This window comes from Dicentrarchus labrax, unplaced genomic scaffold, assembly GCF_905237075.1.
Source record: "Dicentrarchus labrax unplaced genomic scaffold, dlabrax2021, whole genome shotgun sequence".
Taxonomy (NCBI): Eukaryota; Metazoa; Chordata; class Actinopteri; family Moronidae; genus Dicentrarchus; species Dicentrarchus labrax.
In genome coordinates this window covers 23305888-23325931 of record NW_026136715.1, presented here as the reverse complement: position 1 = coordinate 23325931, position 20044 = coordinate 23305888, and the positions used below count along the sequence as shown (strand labels likewise).

At 41.3% G+C, this 20044-nt stretch overlaps 2 protein-coding genes across 2 annotated transcripts in view; one reads left to right on the top strand and one right to left on the bottom strand.

Moving 5' to 3' along the window:
* ampd1 (adenosine monophosphate deaminase 1 (isoform M)) overlaps positions 1–20044 on the top strand; it is a 207229-nt gene that overhangs the window by 124851 nt on the left and 62334 nt on the right. The window lies entirely within an intron of this gene.
* On the bottom strand, positions 1224–11722 carry vwa1 (von Willebrand factor A domain containing 1). The gene is made up of 6 exons (XM_051426533.1): positions 11320–11722; positions 7214–7771; positions 4775–5104; positions 4016–4291; positions 3395–3670; positions 1224–2247 (listed from the first exon to the last, which is right to left on the bottom strand). The coding sequence occupies exons 1-6, from the start codon at positions 11405–11407 to the stop codon at positions 2219–2221; spliced, it is 1557 nt and encodes a 518-aa protein (XP_051282493.1). The 5' UTR covers positions 11408–11722; the 3' UTR covers positions 1224–2218.

Here is a 20044-nt window from a genome sequence, read left to right as displayed (position 1 = left end):
AAGCTTCACTTCATTAATTTAAGCCGAATTTAAAAAACTAAAACATGAATGCACAAAGCTTTTAACACCTAATTGCTGATGGACATCAGTATCCCTATCAGTCAATGTAGCCTAAATTGGAGTTAAGCAAACTCGTGATTTGACTGTTGTATTGTTGTGGTAAAGTTGTATATTATCACGGTAAAAAGTTTAATTAAAGAGTATAAACCATATACAATATTGTTTTGGTATGCAGTTGCTGAGCTATTAACCTTATAAATGCTGATGTATTTTTGTACTAAACAGTTGATGCTCCATTTCATCATCATAGCACTATGGTTAGAAATGATGGACAGAGACTGAGAGACTCAGATCATTTTTAGGCTGTTTGATAAGTATTGTTTTAGGATTTGACCTATGGATCAAAGTTCTACATTTAATATCTTTAATTCAGAAAAGATTGACAAATTAATCACCAATGTTTATCAAAATGATAACTCACCATTAATAGACTGGCAGTCACAGCCAGACAGTTGAAGATGCTTTCATTCACCTGCAGGGGGAAGCCTTGATATATGAAACTTGCCTGTTCTGTCACTCAGTTGCCTATTGTACTTGTAGTGTATTCCAACTATATCAGTCAGTTTGTTTATGAGACTGAGAATGAGGCTGTTCTCAAGGCCTAATTTACATTATAATCCAAACACAAGAAACCTTCCTTCAAAGTAAAGCAAAAATAGCCTGCCAAAATGTATGCACCAGAATCTGTGTATCAAGCATGACCTTCATCTCTACTCTTCTACTCTACAAAACTGTTATCATGCAGCTACATTTTCCCTAAATAACTGGAGCCTATTTAAAAGAATCAATCAAACATCATAGTTTTAAGCCTAATCTACCTATTCAGTACATTTTGACAAAGCTAGACCACTCTCATGTGATGAAAGAATCTTTGATGACGTGTGGGTGCTGAATCCTGCTCTCCTATTTAATAGGAGAAATTAAAAAATGAAAAAATCTAGGCAAATAAACTGAAAGACTTTCATTATACCCTCTCTGCATGCACAGCTGCAAAGACATTATACAACTGTTTTCATAGGCCTAAGAGGCACTCCTCATGACGTGTAAACTGACTTTGAAATGTAAAATGTGTCCCTGAGAAAAAGGCTATTCATCAGAATATTTAGCCCTAATCTTAGTCCACAATGCTGGATTGTACTATAATGAAAACATGACAATTAGTATAAACAAAATTATTAGGACTTTATTGCAAGCTCATGTTAAATTTCAATAGTGGTCAACAAACATGAAACAGTACATTTGCTCTGAGGGGATAACAGTAAAAGATCAGCTGTAAGCCTGTAAGGATGCTATCAGTAGGGGGCAGCAAAGATTGGCTTAAAAAAGGTAACAGTCTTAAAATGTAAACAGCACGTCTGTAAAAACTTAACGCTATTAATTCTCATACTTACATGACTGTTAATTAATAAATATGGATGATGAATCTATGTCCAGAGACCAATACAAGACTACTCTCAGTTACACACATCTGTATCATATGCAGCATCTCCGTAGTTTCAGGGCATAAGGCTTGGTCTGTTCGTAATTTCTTCAAAGTTCAAAGCGATCCTGAAGATCCTGTTATTAGGGACCGCATGTTAACGTTCCCTTGTTGCACTCCAGTGTGCACACACGAGTATCAAGCATGTGCTGAAAGAGAAGTAATTTAAGTACATTTCATAAGTATTTATTATAAATGTAAATCAGATGTTCTGAGTGTTAGCAGGACTGTTTTTTAAATGCTGATTTGGGCATGAGGCCCACATATGGTGCAAAGCCTTTCTCCAAAACAAGCCACATTAAACATCTTATATTCCCAGCAGGCTCTGCTCAATATCTGCAAACCAGACCTAAGAAATATCTTTATCTTTAGCTTGCATCTTTAAAACGAAGCAATATACATATACTACAGGTGTAAACCAGATGAGACAATAGAAATGGAAAAGCAAATAGTCCTCTGTGTTGCAGATTGTAGCAGTCAACATGTGGCCATACTGTCCCAGACCACTCTCAAACGTCTATGGATTCCACATGCGTGCTCAGTAAGCCAAACCACACATATCTCCTGGATTATATCCACAGAGGGGAGAGGCAGGGGAAAGAATTGTGGATGAAAGTCAGCATTCTTCTTGCCATCGTCCCTCCATGTTTGGTAAGGTGCACTTGCAGGTCAGAGGTGCTATGACTGGTAGTCGTATGCTGATGCATCTAGAGAGCAGAAGGAGAAAACAGCAGTTGAGAAGACTGACATTTATACATTTAAGCATTCCGGCAAGTGTTATGAATTTCCTTGTGTCTATGAACACTAACTAACCGTCAGACTATTCATTCTGTCCAACAGAAATATGTTCCAGCTGAAAGGGGCTGTTCACTCAAATTACAAAAACACATATTTTCTGACTTACTTATAGTGGGATCAAGACATGCAGACAGGTTTTATTTGCCTCGATTTTGAAATAACTGTTTTAACTGTTCTTCCAACCCAGTACAATAAAGTTAAATGGGATTTCATTTATCGTGTTCACAGCGAAGACATTTAAAAAATGTATCTTTAGGAATTATTACTCTGCTAAGAAGTAGATAAAATAAAATATTTTGGTGGATTATCCACCTTAACCAGGAAACTGATCCTGAAAAGAGATGTTGAGTGCCACAAACAAAATTCTGTTGACCTCCATCGTATTGGGATATAAACATAAATCTCAGAGATTGATACCTCAAAAGCTTGAGATTAGTTTATAGAGTGGAAACAGTTAGCCTGTTGTCCTCCAAAGTAAAAAAATAAATAAAAATCTACTACGCACAGACATCTCTAGAACCGGATATATACTTGCCTTTTAACAAAAACGCATCGCATTAATTTCTGTGCACAACCAATGGTCCGGCTGCAGAACACGCCAGGCATGCGCATGTGAACCCATTAGTTGTGTAGTAGTTAAAAGCTAATATATCTTCAGCCTAAAGCTCAAGAGTGAAAAAGTTATACTGAGTTTTTTCTTCATATTTTGTGGCTTTAGACTGAGTTAAGTGGTGTATTTCATAGTTACACCACATAACTCCTAAAAACAGTCAATTTTACTTTATTTTTATATATGGATTACAAAATGAGATATGTTATGTCAATTAGCGCAATTTTAGAGGTCCTTGTAGGTGGATTTTGGAACTTTTGAGAGAGGCAGCCTGGCTGTTTTACCCCCTTCCAGTTTTTATGCTAAGCTAGGCTAATAGCATCCTGACTCTAGTCATGTGGTAAATAACTATATTTCCCAAGCTGTCCAACTATTCCTCTACATATCAACCCAACTAAAAAATCACTTCATCTTGCAAAATGGCCGCATACCCTGTCACCACTCACCTGAATGAAACTGCGCCGTGCAACACAGTCCCTCTCCCCGCGCCGTCCGGTAAATGGGCGACACACACACTCTAGCCGATGGGGGGAGGTGTGTGAGGCGTGTTGACAAAGAGTCGGGCGGCAAATAGAGGGAGGAACGCTGGCCGGGGACAGAGCTTTGCTGTTCTTCCCAGGTGAGCCAGTAGCCCCTCAGACCGCCTACACTGACCTTCCAGTCAACCTGCACTGAGTCACTACCCACTGTGGTCAGCTGGAGGTCTGCCAGGGCTGGAGTCGCTGGAAATGGAAACCACAGAGATGTTAGTCAGAGTATATTTCAAAAGAGAGAAAAAACTGAGAAGAGCATTTTAGAAAAGAGGATATAAATGAAGAGGAGTAAAAAAAAAAAGGAAGGAAAACAGAAAAGCTTTAACAGAACTCGTACAGTAGATGTGACTGTTAGGCTCAAGCTCCTCTAGCTGCTCAGAACTGCCCTTGGAGTAGTCAAACCTGAATGTAACTGCTAGTAATTATCTGAAATGTAAGATCCAGGAAGGACTGGGCTGCAGAGGATTAGGATTAGGGTGCAGTGAACGGATCCTTGATCACCAAGATTGACTGCTTTTCCCTCACGCAGCTCACCTTCCTGAGTACACACTTTGACAGACATGGCCTTCTCCTTGCCCGAGGTGTGCAGGGCAGTGACGGTGACCAAGTAAGTGGTATCCGGTTGGAGGTCTCTGAGGAGTGTTGAGTTTTGCGTTCGGCTCACTGTGGTGGCGTGGAGTTTGCCCCTGGGCAGGGCTGAGTACTCGATGTAGTAACTTGTGACCGTCTCTGGCTGGAGAGGACCCCAACTAACCCGAACGCTGGTGTCCCCCGACTCAGAGATCGTTACCACAGCCGGGCTCATCACCTCTGGTGTGTGGGGGGAGAAAAAACACCAATGATCATTTTAAGTCTTTTAAGTCAATTTGTCTACAAAGAAGCATACAATTCAACATATATAAATAATATATGTATTATTTCTAATAATAGGTCAATAATAAAGAAACATTTACTATTGTTTAAATTGAGCTTTTCCTACCTAATTATTGGGAATTTGGGGGAACAAAATTTAAAAAAATGTTCCCCCAAATTCCCAATAATTAGGTAGGAAAAGCTCAATTTAAACTAGCAAAAAAGTAACTTTAAAATATCATATATAATGCCCATAAAATGTCCCCAGCCTCTTTTGTTTGTAAAACACAACAGATAAAAACAATAAATGCTTAAATTTGAGAAGGTGGAACCAGCGAATGTTTTCCTTTTTGCACTATAACCAACCCAGTGAAAAGATTCAGTAAATAGCAGAGTAAGTGCACAGTTTTGACACAATGTGTAAATCAGATGTAACCCAACCTGGCTTCGTTGTGAAGGTGACAGACAGTGTGTTAAATGCTTGGTCATTGGACTCCGGGGTCAGTGTGGCGGTATAGGTGGTGTCAGGCTTCAGGCCCGTTAGCCTGGCAGTGCTGGAATCTGCAGACTGGGTTAGTCTCTGGAACTGACCGCCACCGGTGCTCGGACTGGTCCCAGTTCCTCCTCCACCACCTCCCGTTCCTCCGGTCGGAACCGGACCGAAGCGTACCTCGTAGTAGCCGTTCAAACCGGACAGAACAGGTCGCCACTGGAGCGTGGCAGAGTTGGAGGAGACGTCACGGACGTTGATTCGCTCAGCTCGGATAATCTCTGTAGGAGGCAGGATGAAGATGAATGAAGTTACTGTGTGCGCACGGGTCTGTCAGGGTTTAGGGACAAGTTATAATTCTGCAGAGAAAGGATGGTGACAGGGAAGAGAAGACAGAGTGCTAAAAATGCCTTGGCTTCAGACAGCCACCCACGTAGACAGCCAGACTTGGGTTTCTGGATGCATTCACAACCCTTGCAACAAGACAACTTGAAATAGCCAACCCAGTGAGGCCCTGCAACAAAACAACAAATACCACAGAGGCATTGATATCTGTGATAGGATCCTTAGGTACGCAGCAAGGACTGGTGCATTTCTCCTTGTTGTACACAGGCCTAATTTATACTATGCATCATGTCTTACAGCTGCAGTAGATACTGTAGAATTGCTGAGGTGTCCCTTGTGAGAGCTATGGCAGTTACCTAATCTGGCCAGAGAAGTGGGCAACCTTCCCCAGTCTATATATAAATAAATATATATATATATATATGTATCATGTCTAACATAGTGTTGGAGGATGTAGCAAGCGAAGTTGAATCATTAATCCAATAATAGATCGTCATATCTCATTACAGTGACTTACACACGCACACAGACACTCTCAGTGTCCCGCCTTCCTATTTAGTCTCACTGTCTTCAGGAGCATGTGTGGAATTAGGGAGAAGCACAGAGACATTAATGCAGCTGCGTATGAGTGGCAGGCATGATTGTAGCTGTTTGAATGAGGAGGTTTCTATCAAGGAAACACATGGGTTTATAGGGACTATTTCTTTGGTAAATGTAGTTCCACAGATTGGTTATACAGAGTAGACAGGACACTCTTTCTGGAAAGATAAGTTGATGTTAAATTTAAATGTCATTTTTCAAAGCTTTAAGCTACATGAATGAAATTGAATCCTAGAAAAGAGTGTTGGACATGGACTGACCTGCAATTATGTTAACAATAACATCCTGCAGACGATATCATTCAGGTGGCTGAGTCTGGAGTTTGCCACCTGTTTAATTATATAGCCTAAGTTTGCAGTTTTTTAACAGCAGTAATTTATTTTTGGGTCTCTTGGGGACACAACATTGACAATTTACCTGATAGCATAACGTTGTTTTGGCTAATGCATTAGCATACAGTTGTCTATTCAAACATCCAGTCAACACAGATCAATATTATCATTTATTTGTTTCTGGTCACCTGGCAAATATACTAAATCCAATATTCACTCTCTTTTAGCTCGGTTTTGGCCTCCACCAACACCTGAGGACATCTGACTCTTCAGAAGCTAACATTCTTCAGCAAGATGCAAGCTTTGTCTGCTATTTAGTGCTGAGCAGGTAGTGTACAGTCAGTTTATCAGTTTTTTGCTTTAAGTAGCTTGAAACTAGGTTGCTGACAGTAGAAAGATTAAACCAAAAGAGTTGTGGGATGTGAAACCAAAACAATGAGCTAAAAGATGCCAAAACATCTCCATGCAGCTGAGGGGAACTGCAGAGTGATAATTGATTAGTGTCATCTAGTGGTGTAGTTGCTGATTGCAATGCTCTCGTCTCACCCTCTAGTTCCAAGTGTGTAGGAGAAACTATGGTGGCTGTGAAACTCGCAAAAAACACACAAGCCCTTATCTAGAGCCAGTGTTTGGTTTGACCATTCTGTAGAAACATGAGAGGCTCCATAGCAGAGGATCCATCTGTAGATGGTAGCTCACTCTAAGGTACTAAAAGCACAATTCTTATTTTCAGGTGATTATACACTAATGAAAACATCTGAATGAATATTATATTCCATTTCTGCCAATAGATCCTCCTAAATGTTATGTAAAATGTAAAATCAAAACAATGAGGTGAAAGATACTAAATAGCTGAGGGGAACTGCAGAGTGATAATTGATTAATTTAAAGATGGGTCTTTTTAATTTAAATATATGTAAGAAAAGCAACCTAAAATCAGGGTCTTTCATTGACAGTCAACAAAAGGGAAAATCTAAAAGTTTATTTTGTGATTCCATCATTTATTATTTGATTTTATTAAACACTAGAAAATCAATAATCATTTTTGCGGCATACCTCAGGCTCCATACATTAAACCTCAAAAGTTCACCAGTTAACCCATACTATACTCACCAATGATGGCGTCCCGCAAGTCTTCTGTGATGATACTCATATCATCAATGTCCACAAAGTACAGGTGGTTTTCCACAGGCGGGGTCACCACTTCTCTCAACACCAGATAGTTGCCATGCCCAGTGGAGACCACCAACACAGCCACGCCCTCCTCCTGCAGCTCGGCCATTGGTCCAATCACATCACCAGGTTTCACCCCATCAGTCAACCACACCAACACTCTTGGGAGCCCCGCCCGAGCCCCATCCGGCGCTCCGGGTCTCAGCACCCGTTCCTTTGCAATTCTCAGCGCCTCCACTGTGTTGGTGTCCCCCCTGAGAGGTTTGGTGTTCCTCAAGGCCTCCTGGAGACCACTTTGGGTGCTGTGGGTGTCAAAGCCAAACTCAAGGCGTGGTTGGGTGCCGACTTGCAGAAGTCCTACCCTCACCTGGTCCTCTCCTAGGGAGAAGGGGAGGAGGAGCTCGGACAGGAAGGTGAGCATGCGGGAGTACTCGTAGGACGACACGCTCCCTGAGGAATCCAATAAGAAGAGGACGTCACCCTCGCAGCAGTTCAGCACTGCGGAGGAAAAGTAAATCAATACATCAGATATTCAAAATAAGTACATGCTGCCTTTTAATACTGATGTGGGAACTACAACTCCCCCTATGATTCCTTGTAACTCCCACAAGTTTTTCCACAGGTCCCCTTTCATGCTTCACTGGCAAAAACACACATTTGGAATCTCCCTCCTTTTCTCCGTCCACCTTCTTGGAACAATTCAGTCTCAACTTTTATAGGGGATATTAGCAACATGAAAGCAGCAGCAAAGAGTCAGAAGCAAGTAAGAAACAAGTAATTACACTGAAGATTAGAATAAATCAAAACAAACAGAGCAATGACAAAATGATGCCGGCTTTATGATAACTTCAAAAGTAGATGATGGATAAGCACTGAGCCAGAGAGTGGATTCCCCCCCCCCCACAATTTTCCACATTTCGTAACAGAAGCAAAGTTAAAAGTGAATGCCAAGAGTGAGGGAAAACAGTAGCTGCTGGGCATTACTGGGAGAGGGAGAGGGAGTGGAGAAAGGAGGTGGGACACAGGGAAATAAAAGGCGTTAAAAGGAGAGTGAGGCTGGGGGGGGGGGGGTTGTACTGACAGTTCCAAGCGAGAGACGAAGAGGAATGTTGGATGGCCATATACAGAGCAGAGTAGGGAGAAAGAAAAGAAGTAGCGGCGGCAACAGTGACACAATCTAAAAGCAATATTTGGTTGCAGATCTCGAGACTGTGCAGTCGTCCAAGAAAAAACGCCCACTGTTAAAAAATCTTAAGAGTTAAAGTGAAAAGAAAAATAAACAGATACAGTGAGAGAGGAAGACCTCCAGATTGCTCTGGCTTAAAAGTACTGCAATTACTGGCACCAACTCAGATACCTTGACACCTATGGATTTTTTTTTTTCTTTGGATGCCCACTCTTTTTTTTTTTTAAATATCTGGATGTTTAACACATGAGATGAGGTGCTGATAAGATTCGGAGGTGTTGAAAGCTGAGTAGGCAGTGAGGCATGTATACACATACACAAACCAAATGTACACACACATGCAGATGTGCACGCTTGATGCCTTTCCCTCCATCAGCCTAAAGAATTCCTTCCATCTGCCTTGTTGTTTGGACTTTGGAGCAAGTGTGGGGGGGGGCTGCTCAGTATCAGTGCCTCCCCCCACCTCTACCTTTGTGCAGGTATATGTCTTTATCTAAAAACCATACGTTGACGTCTGGACACTGTTTATCTAGAGAGAAGACGTGTTTAAATGCAGCCTGACGTTATCATGCGGGCGATAAAGCAGATTTATCGGTGGGCTATTAACACTGGAGTGATGTGATGGTTGAAAAATGAGGCGTAAAAAACCTCAGGTGGCTCCAGTAAAACACTACAGGAGCAAAGCAGGTCTTGCAACCTGCTGAACACATGGGTACGTTATATATATTATCAAGAACAATATACGGTTTTGTGGGCTGGATGTGCAGAAATGTAGCATGAATATAAAGACCAGAAAAAACTAATTTAAAGTCCCCGTCCACACAAAAATATTTTTTCTTTTTTTTCCTGCAGTTGAAGGTTGTAGCTTCACCATGCAGAATGATGTATGTGCAGAGAAGGATGGTTTCATATTCATCTGTTGAAAGTGGAAAAGTTTCTCTGTGCTCATTGAAAATCTGATTTTTAAGGGGTGGGGGCTACTAGCATGATTTGTGACATCACAAATAGTTTGGATGTCAGTCCTGGTCCTAGGGGTGCTATGTTTCTTTCTATGAAAGCTGCTCAGTGGCGCATGAACCCAAAAAAGCCACACTGTAAAGAAATTAGATAAAATTGTGTGGCTCGACCAGGCTTTCAAAATGTTATTGGACCGAATGGATCAACGGACACCATTGTTGTAATTACACTGCTCAGCCAATATGTCAAATTGGCTTCAAATCCCGGAGCACTTTCTGGGGGCTTGTATCTGGTACGCAGCTTATATACATTTGAAGTAGAAACTTGAAGCCGCCAGTGCACATGCACTGAGAATAGACTTTACAGTGAAGAAGGAGACATCCTGTGTCTAACAGGAAAACTGTAGCTAAATTTGCATATTCATAGATTCTGGAATTTCCAATAAAGTAGAGTAGATGCCTTTCCATCTTACATATCTGGAGGGGATATTTAAGCGTGTGGTGTGATTAGAGGGATTTGAATTTTAAGCATTTCATGTCAACAGTCACATAGCTTTACATAGTTTCTCTGTACCATTCTTGATCCTTAATTACCTTTTAATTTCACATAATTAACCATACATTGTGCAACATGTTCCTTCTCTGTCAGTGAGTGTGGCCTTCAGTGATGGGCAGCTCTATTATTATTAAGGATGACAAGAATAACATCAAGCACACTTATAAAAAGCCCAATTACTGTAAGCTAAGCTTGGTTCAGTCTCATCAGATCCCTATTAACAGAAATAGCAAAGTGACAGCATCTCACTCACTACAATGTTAACACCGTCATAAAGATCCGCTGCCACTGACAGACTCGGCGGTGTCGCCACCACCAAGTTTAGCCTCTTAGACACTTCACAGTCATGAGTTTTACTGCAGGGCGTGAAGGCACCGTAGTGATAACGTCTGATAACATGTTTTATTGTGTTAGTGAATCAAAATGCCAATCTAGATCAGAACTGATGACAATATCAGTATATAGTATACAGTCCATAAACTCACTGAGGAGTGTCTCAGCGTAACTCTACATCAGTGTAAGATAAAGACAGAACACTACATCATTTACATTGCAGTTTAGATGTGGAAAACTAAACCAGCAGATCAAATCTGTCATTCCTGCTCCCAGCTTACTTTCTCATTGGATTTTTACTTTAATGAATGAAATAATAACTAGAATGGAACTATTTCTCAGCTGATCTGAAGACTGCTTTGTCCTCCCCTTAGAAACTGTTGCTGAGTTTTCATCACCAGACAATAATCTGTGAATTCAACACTTCTTTTTTTTTGTGAAATATGGGGAGCACCTGAAGCCTTCCACAGGACGCCTGGGTGGTCCCTGTATGTGCCCCCCCTCCGTTTTGGGAACCATTGCCTCAGGCTGTGGGATTTCATCAACTGACAATTCAATACTTGGAGTCACGCCATTTCACTGAGAACACTGGTGTAATATCAGCCCCACCCTGATCCACCCTGAGCCCAGACAGTCCCTCAACCTCCTGAAGCAACATCACTTTCTAATGGCAAAGTCTTGCATCTCATATTATGTGCCAACAAAGTATTTAAACTCACTTTATATTAACAAGGAGAAAAATGGTGTAAAGACTGACCAAGATATTTGGTCACAGTGGGAAGTTACTAGATGACAACATGATGTTAAAGTGAATATTGGTGCTGAAAATTATTTAATTGTAGGCATTTTTATTTTTAATTAATCTATTTTGTATTACTGTTATACTTATTATTATTTATTTATTTATTTATTTATGCTTTCTTTAAACCTCGGCATCCAAGTCGATTTCTGACAGGTTTCTTTACTTCAATAAATGTGGATTCTACTGGATCAATGGTGTCCATATCCATCTTACCTCCTTCAGGTGCGGGGTTCTGTCCAGCCGACGGCCGCAGGAGCAGACACAACAGCATCCATGTCCAACACATGTGGCTCTCCATCATAATGGTTATGAGTAAGGTCCACCGAAGCTTATTACAATACAAATGTTATGGGTTCTGGACTCAACCATATATCCACCACAGCCCGGAGGAGCGCACTCCCAGTCAGTAAATCATAGTCAGAAGCATAATTTATATGAGTCACATCCAGGTCGGCTGCTTTATTTTGCTTCTTCTCTTTCGCCCTCGTTGAACATGATCCACCAGCCGGTGACTGGAAACGCTGGAAGTTCAACTTAAACTCAAAACTTCAGTCGGTGTGCGCAAAGTCTGGGCGCTCCTCGTCAATGCAAATGTGTCTCGCTTGCGCTGTGGGCACGAAGATCAAGCACGCGAGAAGTAAATACAAGCTTTCCGGGCAAAACTTTCAAAATAAAATTCTCATTTCCTCCGGCTAATTTATTTTCTTTTAAAAAACGCAGCGTCAATATGGGCTTCCAAAATACACGCATGGACTTTCCCCTCAGAGGGACCAACACTGATATTCTAAAAAGATATTTAATTTTTTTTTTTTTCTGTGCTCATGTTTTTTCTAGCAAACATAGCTTTGGTTTACATCCATTCGGTGCAATATGCGTATCTTTAAGGCCTAACAATCCTGTTGTATGTATTTTTTCCTCATAAAACATTTGGAAAGCTGATTTCTTTGGCGCATTGCTACGTTTCTTGGCCATTGGCGCCACATTTAGAACTGTAGAACGGTTAGAAACCACTGGCAGGAATGTGTGAGGGTCTATGAGCATCCTTGTGTGTACAAAAATGTACAAAACGAGGACCTGCTGATAAAAGCATTGCTCCATAGCGGCCCTAATGGTTAACAAACTCCACAGGGCACCTTTAACATGCAAATTAACTCCATAAAGATGGTGAAGTAGTAACCTTTGACTTATATTACAGTACCAGTATAAAGTAAATACTCAAATAAAGCATAAGTAAGCCTACCTCAAATAAAGTACCATATGTGAATACTTAATCTACTGAACCCCACTGTGTTTAGAGTAAGCCACCTCTGACATGGCTGACAAAAATGTGCTTTTATTTTGAAGGTAAACTTCCCTCTAGCTATTCCTTCTGCCTTGACACCTCTGACTCTCTTGTGTACCTCACTCCTCCCTTCTTTCTCCAGTCTCCCCAGTAACTCAGAATAGTAAATAGGGCTGTGTTCACCATCCAGGCGTCAACACCTTGGATCTAAGCCACAATTAGATTTAAGTCTTCACATTACGTTTTTAGCAGGGATATAAATGGGGAACCCACTAAAAACTCACCACATTTATTGTATACAGCATAGGGAAGTTTGGGCTAATGTGAGGCCTATTGGGGTTTCGAGAGGAGTAAGAGCATACATTAGTACATTTGTAGAAATATAATATATCTTTGCTGAAAGACCCCCATGCTCTCTTGATATCTTTTGTACTAAAGATGAGTTAGTCTTCAGACAGTGCAAGTAATATTTACCTTTAAACTTATTTTCTGAATATTTGTCGTGGTGAAGAAAACCAAGAATTTAAACTTTCCTAGAGATTATAAGGAGCTTCTGGTTCACCAAGAAAGACCACAAATACTTGCAGCACTCCAACCACTGGGAGTGCATCTTTGAAATTGCACAGCACATAGTCCTAGAGTGGAAAATGGTCAACAGCTTTGCATGTAGGCTATTTTCTGAGCTCTCAACCACTCAGACTTTCAAAATAAAGTAAGATTTACATGTAGAACTTAAGGATATGGACCGTTTAGAGTCACACAGGACTTATTCAGCATGGACACAATTAATACTGTGTGTGTGTGTGTGTGTGTGTGTGTGTGTGTGTGTGTGTGTGTGTGTGTGTGTGTGTGTGTCTATAAATGAGATTATGTGTGAGACAAACAAAAAAGAAACAAAAGGAGTAGGAGGGAATGAATAGATGTGAGAGGATGCGAGAAAGGTCTGGATTCTTCCATGACGTATTGTGTCCAAATACTTCTATTGTTCCAGTGAGACATACACAATAAACACACCCTTCCCAATACACACACCTAGTAACTAAACACTATCACTGCAATACAGTCAGTGATTGTGAAGCATTATGATAGCTCCCAGTGGCGGACTCAGGCTGTCTGAGGTGCATGGGTGAAAAAAGGACACCAGCGCACAGAAAGTTGTAAGGCACTATAGAGGAAACCTATCCTGTTTTATCTACAACAGGGGGATCCAAGATGGGACATTTTCAATGATTTTTCCAACATGGGGTGGGGGGGGTCCCCTGTGAGTCCACCAGTGATAGCTCCAACTGACCTACATTTCATCACCCATATGGAAAACTGTGTAAAAAGAGCACCAGATATTAGTACAAGCACATCATTTTGCTCGTGGCTCGTGAGTCACCCTTTCGTTCATTTTTATACACATTTACAGTAACGACTTTGGCAGCCATGACAATTAAAGTCTGTGTCCGGTTTCTGAAAATGTTTTGTTTTATGCTCTGTTGCTAAAATTGAACTCTGGGAAGTCAAGTTCCCAGCTGAATCATGATCCATTTACACCCTACTGCTACTGCACAACAGACATGCAACATTAATTTCTCTGTGGTTTTTCTGTTCCTCCCCTCCAGGCCTGAACAAGTTCTCTCATGCACATTTGCCGGCCCCCGAAGTCCATGGTCAACGACACTACAGATGGGAGTTCTCTAGTCAGTGAGCTGTAAATCAGTTAGATACACACATTATACCCCCGCCTGGAACAACATGGCACTGGTGTGTGCGAGAGCAATAAATAGCTGAACATGCATGTGCGCAGAACATGAGTGCATATACTCTGCATAAGCATGTGCCCGCACATTAACACACTTCTGTGTGTATTTCATCGTGTCGAGCATTGCTTTAGTTGTGCAATGACATATTACATGCAGCTGACTGACCTGTGTCAAGCACACAAAACTGTGGCTCGAGTTAGTGTTTGATATTGCGCTGAAATCCACAGACATCGCCAGCTGTTTCCACCCAACACTCATGTCAGCACACTGTCTCCACTGCCTCAATCAGCATGTCAGATTATGCAACCTGAACAGCAATCTGTTTTTGCTCATATTCACATACCATTATACTCCTGGTGGAACGACGGCTAAAAGTCCTTTCAGAGGGAAACAGCACCGTAAACATGACCTTTAGCTCTGGTGCAAGGCAGCAGCAGTGCAGGGAGTAGGAGGGACGGGTGGAGAGGCAACAACAGTGAGATGTCATCAAGGCAATGGAAGAGTTTATGACATCTTGTTCATCACAACATTGAGGGTGTGATAACATGGAAATAGAGGAAAAACAGCCCATCCTTTTGGAAAGGGTTGAGGCCTGAAACACTCATTACGCAGCCTGTCATACAGTACTCTTGTAACTTTGGCCCATAATAACAACCTAGTTGTAATTACCCATTCAAATGTTGGCTGCAGAGGATTTGGCTACGTATTGGAATGCCACTGTCAGTGGTTACGTGAATTCCACAGGTCTATATTTGCGTGTTCTCCTTCTTCCTGCCAGCCTATGGTATTCGAGGTTTGGTTTCTAGCAAACCATGCTTTTTGTGCAGATTTAGAGGAAGAAAAGCAGAAACGCTGCCTCTCTCTCAGTAAAAAAAAACTGAATCAAAAAGATTGAAAGTTGAAGAAGGAGAGGCTAGACGGAAGAAGCAAGGAGAGAGAGATTAGGGGGAGGGAAAAGGTATGAGAGTGATGGAACAGGGAGATAAATCCAAGTGATGCTGGGAAGGAGTGAGGAAACACAGACAGAATATTTAGCAGGATTTACATTTGGACTTTTCAGGCAAGCAGCTCCGAACACAAGACCAAGAACCCTCTTTGCCTCCTGCCTAGTGGGTTTTAGCACAAGACATAAATAAAAGTCATTAAACTAAAAATACAGACAGGGAAGTTGGAGGGACTTCCCGTCACTGGGATGTGCAGAATACCACAAGTGCGCCAAGTGCCCACTGCCTTCCTGAGCAACACTGACACCTCCGGTCGTGCGTCAGTGGTACTTTCCTGCATCCTCTGATCAGCATCCTGCATGTCCACAGTGGGTCCAGTCTTTTAAAGTAAACAGCGTCAATAAAGGCATTTCCTTAACTTTTAACTTTCAGGACATTTTGTGCTGTATTATGGAAGATAGTGTATATTTGAGGAGCTCTAATCTGAGACACAAACATTTGGAGCAAAATGTTGGTATGGTGGGATGCATCTCCCCGATGAAACTGCTGATATCTCCCTGTGTTCCGAGAAGTTAAGACCTTCTGCTTCCAGGGAAACACTCTGTCTTTGCTCTTCCTAAACAAATATGACAAGTTATTTTAAACACAAGAAACTGTCCAGTTCCAGTCCACATTTTCACAGTATAAATCAGAGTGTATATTTAAGTTTGTACAGAAGCACCATAGTCTGCTCACTGTCCTGGAGTAAAACTGGGTAGATCCATCTAGCTAGTTAGAACATCTGTTTTGCAATAATCGACCGTCAGTGAGTCTCCACACTGGTGAGGCCAACACCCACTGCAAGTTTCCACAGTAAAATGTCACAAGCTGCCTCTGGTTCTGCCAAGCTGGGCCAATGGCGGTTCTCTATAGCTGACTTGACTCCTGCTCAGACAAAAGTCATATTGTGTCGATGGCTGGCCATGGGATCTCATTTATAGATATGTGGATAAATGTACTCATCTTATTGGCTCAGAAAGCTGGATAACCACTTAAAAGACGACTGACTCATATATTTGATTATATCTACCACCTCAGGTAAAGAGTGCCTTGATTCACTCAAAAAAACCTTTTATGGCGAATTTTAACAGCGCAGTACGGTCTGACTCCTGCGGCATGTGAGAAACTTCACCCCTAATGAGCCTAAAGTCCTCTGGAAAACGGTCTAAATAGAGTAACTGAGAATTTGGCATTCTGCTTTGTTGACTATAGTTCAGCAATACAAAAAGGAAATTCCATTCAGAGCCTCAGTGTGCCCCCAAGTGCTCCCTTGCTGTATGAAACAGAGGTCTTCCATCCAAAACTACTCAAAGAAACTTTAATTTTCGCTATAAACCGAGAAATACTAACCTCCCACTTATTCAGAAACCACATGAGAAAGGTCAGTGGCGGTGACTCATCGATGTCAGAGTTCTCCAAGTGCAGCTCGTGGGAAGGAGGATGGTAAGCTACAATTGGCGGAATGTAACAGGCGTTTCTCACACACACAGACAACCACAATCCAGGACTGTGCTGAAGGGTGTTTGTATCAGTATAAGGACTCTCATTCTTTATTTTCTTTCCATTCTTTCTCTAATCCACCTTCCCCTGAACTGTATTTAATGCACAGGCCTATCAGTGTCCAATTTTTTTTCACCATCTTCTCTTCAGCTGGTTCTGCAAAGTGTTTTGGCCTCAGTGGATAGCAGCTGGATTCTCCATTCTCTCCTCCCTTTGTCATTCTTATTGCTTCTCACCCCGCACACTCCCTCCTCAGCAGTCCCAGCTGCCTCCCACCCTTAGTAACACTCCTGCATGCTATACAAACACACAGACACTACCACGCACACAAGCCCTCACATGTACACTGACAGAGGCGCACGCAGACATGCATGCATATACAGTATAAATGCACACATGGGCCGATGCGTGCATGCACAAAAGGTTGCTGAAGTCACTTTTGTGGTATGTCTGAAGGTTAAGAGAAGCGGAGATGTGTTGTAATTACAAGTGCATCGACAGTGGAATATGTTAGGGCAGGTTAAGTTGGGGGGAGGACCTGGCAACATATCAAAGCTATCAGTGAGGCAAACCACCCCCTGTCTTGTATCAGCTCGCACAGAGGGAGTGCACAAATAAAAAGAGAATATACACAAAGCCTCCTATATTGTTTAAAAGCTGCAATCTCCCCACCTGGTCAAATCCCAGTCTTGTTGTTTGAGCTTCAGGCCAGGATAAATCAAGAGGGTTGAAACTCAAACTTTTACCCAAACACCTGACCAGGTGTGATAAACGCCCCACCGTCCTTTAATGACAGACAGATGACAACCTCGCTGTCCGGCCCATCCTGCCTGTTAACACAATCACCTGTCATCCACATCCGATGCCTCTGCACTTAAGTCTGTGCCTTTCACTTCCAGGCTCGTTCCGCACACGCTCAAAGTTTCAGCCTCTCTCTGTTATCTTCTCCTCACTTCCTGCTCTTTCTTTTTACAGTACGCACACAAAGCACGCCCTTCAAGTGGCCCACAGGTCATTCAGTCCGGTCTGTCTTGGTTTCACTCAGCTCCCCTCCTGTCGAGTGTCAAGGTGACAGAAAGGAGAAGAAACCTGACATTGTCTGGTAGTGATATTGTATGGGGGAGACGGGGGTGTTGTGTTTGAACTTGTCTAGCATGAGCTCAGGCTGTCTGTCTGTTTTTCAATGAGTAATCCATTGTAAGACTGAGCACACACACATACACACACACACACACTGGCAGGTTGTGTGACATGGCTCAAGTACAAGGAAAAGAGGAGTTTAAGCCTAAGGGAGATGGATGGGTGATGTGTGACATGAGGAGGCTGCTGGTTAGGTTAAAGAGTTTGTCTTCTTCTTAAAGAAAAGTATAAAGTTATTTATACCTAACATTGTCAAAGCTTTAACAATCTCCCCGCTCCCAGTTTCTTTTTATTAGCCACACTAGCGGAGTAGCTCTAGGGATGGAAATGTCAGTCTGTCTGTTGGTTGGTCCACCAATTTGGTCTGGACTGAAACATCTCAGCAACTACTGGATGCATGACCAAAACATTTGCTACACACGTACATGTCCCCCTCAAGATGAATTATAATAACTTGATCCCCTGACTTTTCATCTACCGCCATCATCAGTTCTCTATGGCCTAAGCTAGATATTAGCATACTAACAGACCAAACTAAGATGCTGAAGATGGTAAACATTAAGCATAAGCATGTTAGCTACAAGTATCAAGTAGTTATAGTAACCCTAACCCTAACAGACCAAAAGATATTTAATTTATTTTTATATAACATATAAACACTCAAGCAGAAACAAGTGAATGTTTGACATTTTTGTTTGGAAGAATTATTGAAACGATTAATTGATTAGTAAAATAGTCACAGATAATTCATTGATAATTTAACTAATCAATTCATTGATTAATTGTTGCAGCTCTAAACACAAGTTTAGTAAAATACTGGTAAAATGTAATAATGCATCTCAAGACATTTTGGATTGTAAACTGTTATTTTAAAGGACCAGTGTGTAACATTTAGTAGGATCTATTTGCAGATATGGAATATAATGTGCATAAATATAGGTTTCGTTAGTGTATGATCACCTAAATTTGATTTTTATTGCCTTATAATGACATGTGTTTATCTACAGACACCATATTGAACTGCAATGTGTCTACAGTAGCCCAGAAAGGACAAACCAAACACTGGATCTAGATAGGGGCCTTTGGGTTCATCATGCATTTTGTGGCCAACATAGTTTCTTCTTCGTGGATTTTTGATCCTCAGCTACACCGCTGCCACTAAATCCTACTCACTGGACCTTTAAAGGCAATGTATTGTTAAGCAGATATGTATGCTCTGTTTACCAGGGATATTAAGCACAGGTGTACAAATATATTATTTTAAATAATTTTATGCAAGGTACCACAGGAGTTCACTTTATATTATCATATCGTATTATAATATCAACATATTATCTTTTCTATCACTAAGGGGTTTCAGAGTCATACTCCAGGCTTTTATTTTCCACTGATTACAAGTCTAGACAAGCTGAGAATGTCATGTCTGTAAAAAGAGAACTCATATAGGTCCTATGCAACAATTCCTTTCTCACAATGCTTCGTATCCGTACAAAATCAGTAGTTAGCTGTATATGTTGTACTTCCAGTGTTTAACGTAGAAATCATTATTCATACTATACAAGAAAAAGACTCCAAATAAAGACGCCGTATCGTGTATCATTTGTAATCAAGCTGTGCCTTTGCTACATATAAAGGCTTGTTTATGATACACTGGAGACTCTTCAGTAGACTGTATAAACAGGATGCCTTTCAGAGACAGACAAATACAGCACACGCAGGTTTGGAGATTCCTCTGTGACAAGGCCAGGATATTATTTTGACAAAGTACCCACGCTGTACTAACAGTTCCTCCACATGAAGACCTGGTAAAAGTTTAATCTGCCCTTGCATGCTTTTCCGGTGTTTGCCTTGCTCTCACTGCACATCATTCAGACTGGAAAACATGAGGGAAATGAGAGTGGTGCCAAGTATATAGAATAAATTGGAACTGATGAAGCAGATAGGAGGAGAGTGGGAGAAGAGAACAGATGAGCTGTCTGAAAATACCCAAGAGAAATCAGAGATCAACAGAACACTGATCAGAGAGTGTATGTGAAAAGGTGGTGTGTACTGTTTAAGAAAATAAGAGTTTCTGCAAAAAACAGCAGGATAAAATGCACAGATACACAAACAGCTTAAAGGAGTCATTGACATGCAATGAATTATATGCTAAAAATGCCCTTAACCCTCACTCTTGGATAATCATATTCTCATACGATCAGATATTACTGTTGATAAATCTATTTTACACTGGCTACATTTAGCTTTTCTGTACTATTTTACTATAATACATATTGTACTATACT